This window comes from Heterodontus francisci, chromosome 8, assembly GCF_036365525.1.
Source record: "Heterodontus francisci isolate sHetFra1 chromosome 8, sHetFra1.hap1, whole genome shotgun sequence".
Classification (NCBI taxonomy): Eukaryota; Metazoa; Chordata; class Chondrichthyes; order Heterodontiformes; family Heterodontidae; genus Heterodontus; species Heterodontus francisci.
In genome coordinates, this window is record NC_090378.1 from 94,974,195 (window position 1) to 94,986,949 (window position 12,755).

The 12,755-nt window shown below is 44.6% G+C and overlaps 1 protein-coding gene across 1 annotated transcript in view; it reads right to left on the reverse strand.

The window, feature by feature from the left end:
- LOC137373030 (4-trimethylaminobutyraldehyde dehydrogenase-like) overlaps nucleotides 1-12,755 on the reverse strand; it is a 75,782-nt gene that overhangs the window by 36,683 nt on the left and 26,344 nt on the right. The window contains exon 2 of the mRNA XM_068037762.1: nucleotides 6,644-6,789. Coding sequence (XP_067893863.1) covers nucleotides 6,644-6,789 — 146 coding nt within the window. The remainder of the gene's footprint in view (nucleotides 1-6,643; nucleotides 6,790-12,755) is intronic.

Below are 12,755 nucleotides of genomic sequence, written 5' to 3' on the forward strand. Positions count from 1 at the left end.
GTTAGGCCACAGCTGGAGTAGTGTGTACAGTTCTGGGCACCACACTATAAGAAGAATGTGATTGCACTGGAGAGGGTGCAGAGGAGATTCACCAGGATGTTGCCTGGGCTGGAGCATTTCAGCTATGAAGAGTGACTGAAAAGCTGGGGTTGTTTTCCTTAGAAGGCTTGGGGGGGGGGGGGCGTGGGGAGAGGGGGGAGAACATGATTGAGGTATACAAAATTATGAGGGGCATTGATAGGTTAGATAGGAAGAGATTTTTTTCCCGTAGCAGAGGGGTCAGTAACCAGGGGGCATAGATTTAAGGTAAAGGGCAGGAGGTTTAGAGGGGATTTGAGGAAAAAGATTTTCACCCAGAGGGTGGTTAGAATCTGGAATACACTGCCTGAAGTGGTGGTAGAGGCAGGAACCCTCACAACATTTAAGTATTTAGATGAGCACTTGAAACGCCATAGCATACAAGGCTTTGGGCCACCTGCTGGAAAATGAGATTAGAATAGTTAGGTGCTTGATGGCCGGCACAGACAGGATGGGCCATAGGGCCTGTTTTTGTGCTGTATAACTCTATGACTCTATAACTAGAGGAATATATCAGTCACTCCACAAAACGGCCGATATCTGATAGAAGAGAACTTGAGTCAATTGTTCGCAAAACATTCTGTAACCATGGTTACATTGCTTGGCAACAAATGACATACCAAAAAGGCTATTTCCACATCTGCCCAAACCCATGTTTACAGTACCAAAGATAGGGTATGGACAGGAAAACAAACTCACAAGTTGTTAGGCAAAGTAATTTGCATTCATTTCTAACTTTCTTCCCTTACCCGAGAAACTAATTTCCTTCTCTCCTTTAAGTCTTCACGTACCAGTCCCCAGTTAAAAGGACTGATCAATGGTTCCTAGGTAGTAACAGCAAGGCTGCTAGAGATTGGCTCCTCAACAGAAACACAGCAGCTGGTGGGAATCTCACCCTGTCTATCATTTGTCTCTCTTAACAAGGAAAACAGCTGGACTCCATGCCTGTTGAACAGTGCAACTAGTCAGAAAATCACAGCTGTTAACTCTATACCCCAGTGCTGGTGTGCCAATGAGCCGTGCTGACCACCTATCAAATATGAAATCAGTATAGTTTGCCTTATTGCTTCAGGACTGATTGGGTAAACCACAAGGTATCAAGTTTGATTGACTACCACACGCACCAACTGACCGCAGGCAGGGAGGAAACCAATGGGCTCAATTAACTGGCCACATCATTACTGGGATAGGGAAAGGTCAGCCAAGGTTCTGCTCCTGATCGCTATCCAGCAAATATCAGTGGAGCTCAGCTGTGATGCCCCGTCAGTCAAATATCCTGCAACACCCACCATCTCGGAGGGCTGCCAGCAAACCTTGGAACCATAAACCTGGGCCTCCAGGAAAGGACAGGAAGTCTGGGATGAGGAGAATAATCAGGAGTAGAGTCATAGTTTCCTGGTAGAACAATTAATCTGGTAAAACCAGCTCTCCATGTCCCTACTCCTCCTCAGCTATTTACTGATATATTCTGATTACGTATCTACAAAGACTTTTATATAGTAAGGGTTAGTTTGGTTTTATTTACTTCCCTGCTCGAATTCTGTCCTCTTTCTTCCTTCCCTCACAGGGAAGGAGGAAGGATTTTGTTCGTTTAGCCTTTATTTTGTATATAAAACTGAAGGTGCCGTTCTTTATAAATAAAGCGGACAGATACCGAATCACAAGCAAAGCAATTTGGAAGTGAACTTTAATTGCAGTTCAGCAGCATCAAACGGACTGCAGCAACTCCAATATGCGTGATTTGTACTAATGGCTAAGTGGGAAAAGGCATTGTGCAGTGTAGCACTGAGTCATAGACTGTAGAAAAGTCCTGGGGTTAATCTCTTATTCTGTCCTGAGTCAGCTAATTTTAGCCAAGGCTTGCAGCGAGACACGAATATGATAGTATTGTGGTTACGTTACTGGGCCAGTAATCCAGAGGCCTGGACCATTAAATCCAGAAAACGAGAGTTCAAATTCCACCCTTGCTGTTTGAGAATTTTACTTTATTAAAGAAAATCTGGCAATGAAATGAAGGAATCAGTAAAAATGACCAAGCTGTTGGATTGCTGTAAAAATAAAAACAAACAAGTTTACAATTACCTCTGGGGGAAGGAAATATGCCATCTTTACCCAGTGTGGCCTATGCGTGACTCTAGTCCACACTCAACTGCCCTTTGAAAGCATTCTAGCAAACTGCAAGCAGCAGCTCATGTAGATGGCCCAGCACCAGCTTTGCAGGGTAATTGGGAATATCACCCCTGTGCTTGCTCACCTACACAGACTCCCAGTTAAGCATCACCTCGATTTTAAAATTCTCATCCTTGTTTTCAAATGCCTTCATGGTCTGACCCCTCTCTATCTCTGTAATCTCCACCCCCATTATCCTCAGAGATATCAGAGCTCCTCTGATTCTGACCTCTTGCGCATCCCCAATTTTAATCCCCCCCATCACGACACTCCTTAAAATCTACCTCTTTGACCAATCCTTTGGTCATCTGCCCTAATATCCACTTACAGGGCTTGCTGCCAAATTGTGTTCGATAGGGCTCATGTAAAGCACCTTGGAATGTTTTACAATATCCTTCCAGTCCTTCCTCCCCCATGTACTTATCAGGCTTCCCCTTAAAGCAGCCAAGTAGTCTTAACAACACTGGCCATCAGGACTTGCACATAGGGAATGGACACTTAGGTAAGGTATCAGAAGCTGCTGGTTATAAATCAAACTTTACCTCAGAGTCAATGCCTTCATGAAGCGGTAATAAATTAAGGGAGCCAAACAGAAAGTCAAGTAACAGCCAAAGAAACACCTAAACAAAATAACTTACATTTATACAGTGCCTTTAACGTAATAAAACGTTCCAAGGTGCTTCACAGGAGCATTATAAAGCAAAGTATGACACTGAATCACATAAGATGTAAGAACTAAGGGGTTAATAAGCTGTTTTGCCAATCTGCTTTAACTGTACTACTTAAATTAAATTGTGCAAGTTGTGGTCTGCTGCAGAATGAATGTTGCTATTTTTTTAAAAGTAGGATGCTTTTAGGAAATGATATGTTTACGCTAGGGAATAGTTATACTTGGTATCTGTATCAATGCATTATATTGGGATTAAGTTCTGAACCTTATGTTTTGTTCTATGAAATGTATATTTGTATGCTGTATTGGAAAGATGGTGAAAGACAGCGTGTCTGCTGTATGTTGGTTGGTATCCTTCTATCTACGAAAGATGAAGATCGCACCTTTGTTGATGACTGTGAAGGCCAAGCCTTGAGAGGCAGGTTCTGCCACAAGTGCCGCATGCGAAGCTGCCAAGTGACGCTGAGAGTTTCGGTATTGACTTTGGTGCCTGTTGCCAACTGCTGTAGCTACTGGTCGTCATGGTGCACACCAGTCCACAGTATGTGTTGCCATTTCCCTCTTTCGCCAGCTAGTGACTCCAGGTGTGATAGTCGACATTTAGGGTCTTCAAATCATACTTGTAAGCATCCTTGAAGCGGAGCTTTGGGCACCCCACTGGTCGTCTGGCCCCAGCTACCTGACCAAGGAAGGTCCTTGGGTATGCGACCGTCTTCCATCCTGCAGACATGCTCGATCCACTGAAGCAGCCTCTGTTTGATTAGTGCCAACACACTTGGAGCTCTGCCTTTGACAGCACTGCTGCATTTGTGATTTTGTCCTGCCAGGATATACCCATAATACACTGCAGACAACGAAGATGGAAATTACTGAGCTTCTTTTCCTGGCAGCTCCAAGTCAGCCATGTTTCACAGCCATACAGCAAGGTGCTGAGAACACAGGCCTTATGAACCATCAACTTGGTCCTAAGGGTCAGCTTGGTGTTATTCCATGCGTGTTTCACAAGTCAGCCAAAGGTGGTAGCTGCTTTCCCTGTGTATCGAGCTCTGCATCAAGGGAGAGATTGTCCATCACCATGGAACCAAGCTAGCAGAATTTGTTAACCACTTCCAGTGGGGTGTTATTTACTGTGATCAGGGGTGGAGATGCAACACTTTGTCCCATAACCACAGTTTTTGGCTTATAGCCAAGGAGAACAAATTACAGGCATGGGAGAGACAGTTCATGAGTCTGTGTGGCTTTGTCTGCTGTAGGACAAAGGCTGAAATGGTTTTGAAATAAGACAGGATGTCTGATGACTGCCCCTCTCCATTTCAACTGTAAATAAAGATATTCGGAGGTTATTCATAAGTGGAATGTTGATGGGGATATCAAACATTCCCCATTGTGTGACAATTACTTTGTCTCTACAAATGGTTTGATGGCCTATGTATGGAAGGTGAGGTCATACCTGACCAATCGAAAGGGTTAATATGGAATATGACCTAATGTGGTATGATGAAACCCTCGGAGAGGGATAAAAGAAGGAGGCTGAGACACATCAGGGCGCATACAGATTTGAAAAAAAAGAACGCTTGAAGAGAGAAGACTGCGCCACAGGGGTTCGGGAAGCAAGAACTGAGGACACTCTGCTGGATAACTACTGCTGTTAAGTATAGCCTTGTAAATCCTTGCTGTGCTTATTAAACTCTCCATCTTGATTTAAGAATACCAGACTCCGTACCTTGCACAACCAAGATCAGCCCATTTCCACAAAAACAAGTAAAAATCTTACACAGGAGATATTAAGCCAGATGACCAAAAGCTTGGTCAAAGAGATAGGTTTTAAGCAGTGTCTTAAAGGAGGAAAGTATGGTACAGAGATGGAGAGATGTAGGAAGGGTATTCCAGAGCTTGGGGCCTAGACAACTGAAGGCGCAACCACCAATTGTAGAGCGATTAAAAACAGGACAAGAAGTCGGAATTAGAGCGGTGCAGATATCGAGGGTTGTGGGGCTGGAGGAGATTACAAAGATAGGGAGGGGCGAGGCCATGGAGGGATTTGAAAACAAGGATGAGAATTTTTAAATCCAAGATATTGCTTGACTGGAAGCCAAAGTAGGTCAGTGAGCACAGAGTGATAGGGGAACGGGACTTGGTACGAGTTGAGACACATACAGCAGAGTTTTCTATGACCTGAAGGTTATTGAGGTTAGAATAGGGAGTTCAGCCAGGAGCGCATTGGAACAGTCAAGTCTAGAGGTAACAAAGGCAAGAATGTGGGTTTCAGCAGCAGGCGAGCTGAGACAAGCGCAAAGTCGGGTAATGTTAAAGCTCATCTTGGGATCAAATGTGACACAAAGGTTGCGAACAGACTGACTTAATCTCAGTCTGTTGCCAAGGAGAGGAGTGGAGTCAGTAGCTAGGGAATGGAGTTTGGAGTGAGGACCAAAAGCAATGGCTTCAGTCTTCTCAATATTTAATTGGAGAAAATTTCTGCTCATCCAGTACTGGATGTTGAAGAAGCAGGTTGATAATTTAGCATCAGTGGAGGAGTTGAAAGAAGTGGTGGTAAGGTAGAGCATACATGTGAAAACTAACACTGTGCTTTCGGATGATATCGCCAAGAGGCAGCATGTAGATGAGAAATAGGAGGCGGCCAGGGACAGATCCTTGGGGGCACCAGAGGTACCAGTGCAGGAGGAGGAAGAGAAGCCAGTGCAAGTGATTCTCTGGCTATGATTAGATAGATTAGAATGGAACCAGGTGAGAGAAGTCTCACCCAGCTGGGATGACAGTGGAGAGGCGTTAGAGGAGAACACAGCTAAACATCCATTTCTCACCCCAATTCCAGACTTCCTACTGCCAATGCTGCACAGCAGCTTAATCTGTACTTTGTTTCTTGAAAGAAAATATATTTTTGCTCAGACATGACATTCAACTGGGCTCCTGAATCTAATTTAAATAATTTAATAAAAATAGTACTCATTCTGTCTAATGTGCTCAACTTCCAACCAGTAATTCCATGCAAAACCTCACTCTTCTTGCATAGCACACACTTGATTTATAATTCTTCATAAAAAGCAATTAGAATTATGATTGGGAAAATATCTCTGCAACATTTATAAAGTTATTTACTCGCAGTCTTATCTGTTGTTATCTTTCCTTATCCGTGTTTGTTACCTTCAGACCTCACTATTCCGATGCTCTTCTGGCTGACCTCCCATCTAACACCCTCTGTAAACTTGAGCTCATGCAAATCTCTTCTACTCACATTCTGAATCACACAAATTCCCACTCACCCGTCACCCCCTGTGTTTACACTGGCTTCTGGTCCAGCAACATAGCAAATATAAAATTCTCATCCTGCTGTTCAAATCCCTCCCCATCTCTGTCAACTCCTCCAGCCCCACAATCTTCTGATAACTCTGCATTCCTTCAATTCTAGAGTTTTGGGCATCCACTGTCAGCCATGGCATCAGCTATCTAGACCCTAAATTCTGGAATTTGTACCCTCAACCTTTCAGCATATTTATCTCTTTCCACCTTGATGACACCCCTTAAAACTTAACTCTTTGACCAAGCTTTCCGTCACCTGTCCTAATATCTCCATATGTGGCTCGGTGTCACATCTTGTCTGATAAATCCTGCGAATCACTTTTCGATATTTTACTAAGTTAACAGTGCTATATAAATGCAAGTTGTTGCTATTTCAGCAGTCTATAAATCTAAGTATATCCTTCTTACCCTTATGAGTCTTGCAGCCTCAAGTAAGATGCGGCTTCTTTCTAATCCAGACAGTTGACTCCAGGTTGTATATGCTTTCTTAGCGCTCTGCACAGCTAGATCGATTTCCTGTTGGCCTGAACAAATGAAGTCACATATCACACGACCTACAAAAAAAAATAAGGAAGCAGTAAGTCCTAAAGCATAGGAAAACAACTGTCAAATGAACATAGCGAAATAGTTCAATATTTAGAGTTTACTCCATCAGTAAATATACAGAGTAGCATGGAAGTGAAGTATACAGTCTAGGAAAGTCCTACATTTGATCCCTAGCCCACACTGTTAATTGATCTGATTAGGGTACTACACTATCCACAGGACTAAATCACTCTGGTAACAGAACCAAAATACTGCAGATGCTAGAAATCTGAAAAATGCTGAAAAACCACTGAGTCAGGCAGAATCTGTGGAAAGACAGACAGACAGTCTTGCATTTATACAACTTTCACGACCTCAGGACGCCACCAAAGCACTTTACAGCCACAAAACTACTTTTTGAAGTAGTGAGGGAGGTAGGGTGGGTCGGAGAGTGGGGGAGGGAGAGAGGGTTTCTCTCTGTCCCCTCTCTGTTATAACGTGAGCAAGAAACAGTTAATGTTTCAGGTCGATGATCTTTCACTCAGACACATTCTGATGAAAGGTCAACTTGAAATGTTAACTGTGTTTCTCTGAATCACTCTGGGTTATCATACTCCCATTTACTTGACTAATTCTAATATTTCCTTGTGGGAAATTCATATCTTGCCAGTAGAGCAATCATATGAAAATATTTCCGTTACTCCCTGGAAGCATGGTACCTCAGTTACAGGAAGATCATGTATTAATGTAATTTCAAAAAGGGTCAAACAAAATTAAAAGTGCTGGCCAGCCCACTGGTGCAGAGGGGTGGGGTAGGGGTGAAGAAGAAAAGAGAGGACAAGCACAGTAATCGGACAGACTGAGCTATGCCAGTGTTTATGTTTCACATGAACGTTCTCCCATGCTACTTCATCTAACCTATATCCTTCTACTCCTTTCTTCCTCATGCGCTTATTTAGCTTCCATTTAACTGCAATTTGCAACTTGCCTCAACTACTCTACATGGCAGAGAGTTCCATATTCTAGCCATTCTAAGTAAAGAAGAATCTTCTGAATTCCTTAATGGACTTATTAGTGACTATCTTATATTTATGACCTAGTTTTGAACTTTTGTAACATTGCAATTTAACTATCAGCTGTGGTTTGACTTTTGCTTCTGCTCAGTTACTTTCTTAGTGAACCCGATTTGTAGACGGAGATATGTGTCGGTATTATTGGTCTGGGTCAGGAGACCAGGTACTTATAGTGGCAATTCATATTATTTTCAGTGTGCACCTCATCAGTAAAAGCATTCTTGGTCCACCTGCAGCCTGCTATCCTAAATTCTTTTGAGTTTAAGGCTGCAAAGGAAGTATGGGCTTGCCTGTAACTATTGTGTTCAAATTGTAGTATCTATATCCTGGCATAAGCCAGTGCCTTCACAAGATGAAGGGATAAAGTTGAAGGAAACAAAAATATAAACAGGCAGTCTGAAAGAAAGAGAGAACTTGCCTTTCTTTGCCTTTATATAATGCCTTTCGCAACCTCAGGACATCCCAAAGCACTATACAGACAATGGTTTTTTTTTTGAAGTGACGTCACAGTTGCAATGTAGGAAATTGTGTTAACTAATGATGTCGTTGCACGTAAACACGCACAATGCAGAACTTCTCGACCATTCGCCAACATTTACATCACACATGGGACCTGGACCTTCTTCCCCAATAGTCCTCTTCTGGAACAATTACCACAGGCAGCTATCTCACTGTTGCTCTCCTTCCAAAGCTGCACCACTCACTGTCACTTTCTCAATCCCTCCCTTGTAATGTCCACTTTCTCCCACTGCCGTCATGATTGGACCCATCAGCAAAGTTCTCAGGATTGAGCCCCGATTTCTTGTGTAAATACAAGGGGCTCTATTCAACTGATGTGGTGTATTCATTAATGCTCACTCTACTCTAATTGTGCCATTCTAACTGCCATAAACTGACAATTTTACATTAAAATTCAATAGTATCTGCAGTTTGAATGAAATTAAATGACGTTACATTTGGGAATTTTGGCTACTGGCCCCCATGCTAGCTGATATTGTAAACAGTTCGCTCTCCTCAGGTGCTGTCTCCCTCCCGTTCGGATCTTCCATAAGTAACCCCCTTCAAAAAAACTCTCCTTCCATCTTTCTGTACCGCCCCATCTCCAACATCCTTGAACATGTTGTCACCTCCCAAATCCATGCCCATCTTTCCTGCAATTACATGTTTGAACCTCTCCGAACAGGTTTCCACCCCACCACAGCACTGAAATAGTTGTAATCAAAGACACAAATTATATCACGAATAAGGTTACAAGGACGCAAGAGGGCACTGGCAAGCAAGAACTTGGTTTAAAGTGTGTCTACTTCAACACCAGGCGCATCCGGAATAAGGTGGGTGAGCTTGCAGCATGGGTTGGTACCTGGGATCTCGATGTTGTGGCCATTTCGGAGACATGGGTAGAGCAGGGACAGGAATGGATGTTGCAGGTTCCGGGATTTAGATGTTTCAGTAAGAACAGAGAAGATGGTAAAAGAGGGGAGGGTATGGCATTGTTAATCAAGGAGAGTATTACGGCGGCAGAAAGGACGTTTGAGGACTCGTCTACTGAGGTAGTATGGGCCGAGGTTAGAAACAGGAGAGGAGAGGTCACCCTGTTGGGAGTTTTCTATAGACCTCCGAATAGTTCCAGAGATGTAGAGGAAAGGATAGCGAAGATGATTCTCGACAGGAGCGAGTGTAACAGGGTAGTTGTTATGGGGGACTTTAACTTTCCAAATATTGACTGGAAATACTATAGTTCGAGTACTTTAGATGGGTCAGTTTTTGTCCAGTGTGTGCAGGAGGGTTTTCTGACACAGTATGTAGACAGGCCAACCAGGGGCGATGCCACATTGGATTTGGTACTGGGTAATGAACCCGGCCAGGTGTTAGATTTAGATGTAGGTGAGCACTTTGGTGATAGCGATCACAATTCGGTTAGGTTTACCTTAGCAATGGGCAGGGACAGGTATATACCGCAGGGCAAGAATTATAGCTGGGGAAAGGAAATTATGATGCAATTAGGCAAGATTTAGGATGCGTAGGATGGGGAAGGAAACTGCAGGGGATGGGCACAATCGAAATGTGGAGCTTATTCAAGGAGCAGCTACTGCGTGTCCTTGATAAGTATGTACCTGTCAGGCAGGGAGGAAGTTGTCGAGCGAGGGAGCCGTGGTTTACTAAAGAAGTTGAAGCGCTTGTCAAGAGGAAGAAGGCGGCTTATGTTAGGATGAGACGTGAAAGCTCAGTTAGCGCGCTTGAGAGTTACAAGCTAGCCAGGAAGGATCTAAAGGGAGAGCTAAGAAGAGCGAGGAGAGGACACGAGAAGTCATTGGCGGATAGGATCAAGGAAAACCCTAAGGCTTTCTATAGGTATATCAGGAATAAAAGAATGACTAGAGTTAGATTAGGGCCAATCAAGGATAGTAGTGGGAAGTTGTGTGTGGAATCAGAGGAGATAGGGGAAGCGTTAAATGAATATTTTTCGTCAGTATTTACAGTAGAGAAAGAAAATGTTGTCGAGGAGAATACTGAGATACAGACTACTAGGCTAGATGGGATCGAGGTTCACAAGGAGGAGGTGTTATCAATTTTGGAAAGTGTGAAAACAGATAAGTCCCCTGGGCCAGATGGGATTTATCCTAGGATTCTCTGGGAAGCTAGGGAGGAGATTGCAGAGCCTTTGACCTTGATCTTTATGTCGTCATTGTCGACAGGAATAGTGCCGGAAGACTGGAGGATAGCAAATGTTGTCCCCTTGTTCAAGAAGGGGAGTAGAGACAGCCCTGGTAATTATAGACCTGTGAGCCTTACTTCGGTTGTGGGTAAAATGTTGCAAAAGGTTATAAGAGATCGGATTTATAATCATCTTGAAAAGAATAAGTTCATTAGAGATAGTCAGCACGGTTTTGTGAAGGGTAGGTCGTGCCTCACAAACCTTATTGAGTTTTTTGAGAAGGTGACCAAACAGGTGGATGAGGGTAAAGCCATGGATGTGGTGTATATGGATTTCAGTAAGGCGTTTGATAAGGTTCCCCACGGTAGGCTATTGCAGAAAATACGGAAGTATGGGATTGAAGGTGATTTAGTGCTTTGGATCAGAAATTGGCTAGCTGAAAGAAGACAGAGGGTGGTGGTTGATGGCAAATGTTCATCCTGGAGTTTGGTTACTAGTGGTGTACCGCAAGGATCTGTTTTGGGGCCACTGCTGTTTGTCATTTTTATAAATGACCTGGATGAGGGTGTAGAAGGGTGGGTTAGTAAATTTGCGGATGACACGAAGGTCGGTGGAGTTGTGGATAGTGCCGAAGGATGTTGTAGGTTACAGAGGGACATAGATAGGCTTCAGAGCTGGGCTGAGAGATGGCAAATGGAGTTTAATGCGGAAAAGTGTGAGGTGATTCACTTTGGAAGGAGTAACAGGAATGCAGAGTACTGGGCTAATGGGAAGATTCTTGGTAGTGTAGATGAACAGAGAGATCTTGGTGTCCAGGTACATAAATCCCTGAAAGTTGCCACCCAGGTTAATAGGGCTGTTAAGGCGGCATATGGTGTGTTAGCTTTTATTAGTAGGGGGATCGAGTTTCAGAGCCACGAGGTCATGCTGCAGATGTACAAAACTCTGGTGCGGCTGCACCTGGAGTATTGCGTGCAGTTCTGGTCACCGCATTATAGGAAGGATGTGGAAGCTTTGGAAAGGGTGCAGAGGAGATTTACTAGGATGTTGCCTGGTATGGAGGGAAGGTCTTACGAGGAAAGGCTGAGGGACTTGAGGTTGTTTTCGTTAGAAAGGAGGAGGAGAGGTGACTTAATAGAGACATATAAGATAATCAGAGGGTTAGATAGGGTGGATAGTGAGAGTCTTTTTCCTCGGATGGTGATGGCAAACACGAGGGGACATAGCTTTAAGTTGAGGGGTGATAGATATAGGACAGATGTCAGAGGTAGTTTCTTTACTCAGAGAGTAGTAGGGGCGTGGAACGCCCTGCCTGCAACAGTAGTGGACTCGGCAACTTTAAGGGCATTTAAGTGGTCATTGGATAGACATATGGATGAAAATGTAATAGTGTAGGTGAGATGGTTTCACAGGTCGGCGCAACATCGAGGGCCGAAGGGCCTGTACTGCGCTGTAATGTTCTATGTTCTATATCCGCTAACAACTTTTTTTTAGGCTGCATTTGCTGACAACACAATCACTTGGTGGCGCTGTACTAGCACATGCCCAAATGCAGCCTGTTCCACTGAAACGTCACTATCTGCCACGTTCAGGCAGCTGCCAGCATTAAAGATGGCACTGCTCAATTTATCACAGAAAATTCACTTCAACCCATGGCAGCACATAATGGAGATGTTTGATACTTGGAGAACGTTGCACTGTTTAAAGTCTCATCAGAAGGACAGCACCTCTGACAATGCTGCACACCCTGCGCAATTCAGTGAGGTTTCAGTGCCATTCTGCTCTCTGGCTGCTCACACCCCGCCCCTGCTCTCCGGCCATCCGGCTGCTCACTCCCTGCTTCCACCTCCCCCAAAGCCCACCCCCCAGGCCACTCACTCCCCGCTTTCCCCCTGCCATCCTGCTCTCTGGCCGTTCACTCCGCACCCTCCCACCCCCAGGCCGCTCGCTACCTGCTTCCCCGCCCCCATTCCTCCAGACGCGAGCACTAGACCGTGGCCCGCGCCACTTCCCTCCTCTCGACCACTCACTCCTACATTGCCCCTCCTTGCTTCTTCTGGCGGCGTAGTGAGGAACGACTGAATGTGGGAGCGAGTGGCCGAAAGGAGGGAAGTGGCGAGGCCTGCGGCCTAGAGGTAGCATCTTGAGGGTTGGGGAACGGGCGGCCTCGAGTGAGGGAGTGAGCGGCCGGAGAGCGAGATGGGGGTAGGGGGTAAAGAGCATTTTCCTGCGCATGCGCCAGTAAGTCCTGGCAAAGCAAGACATA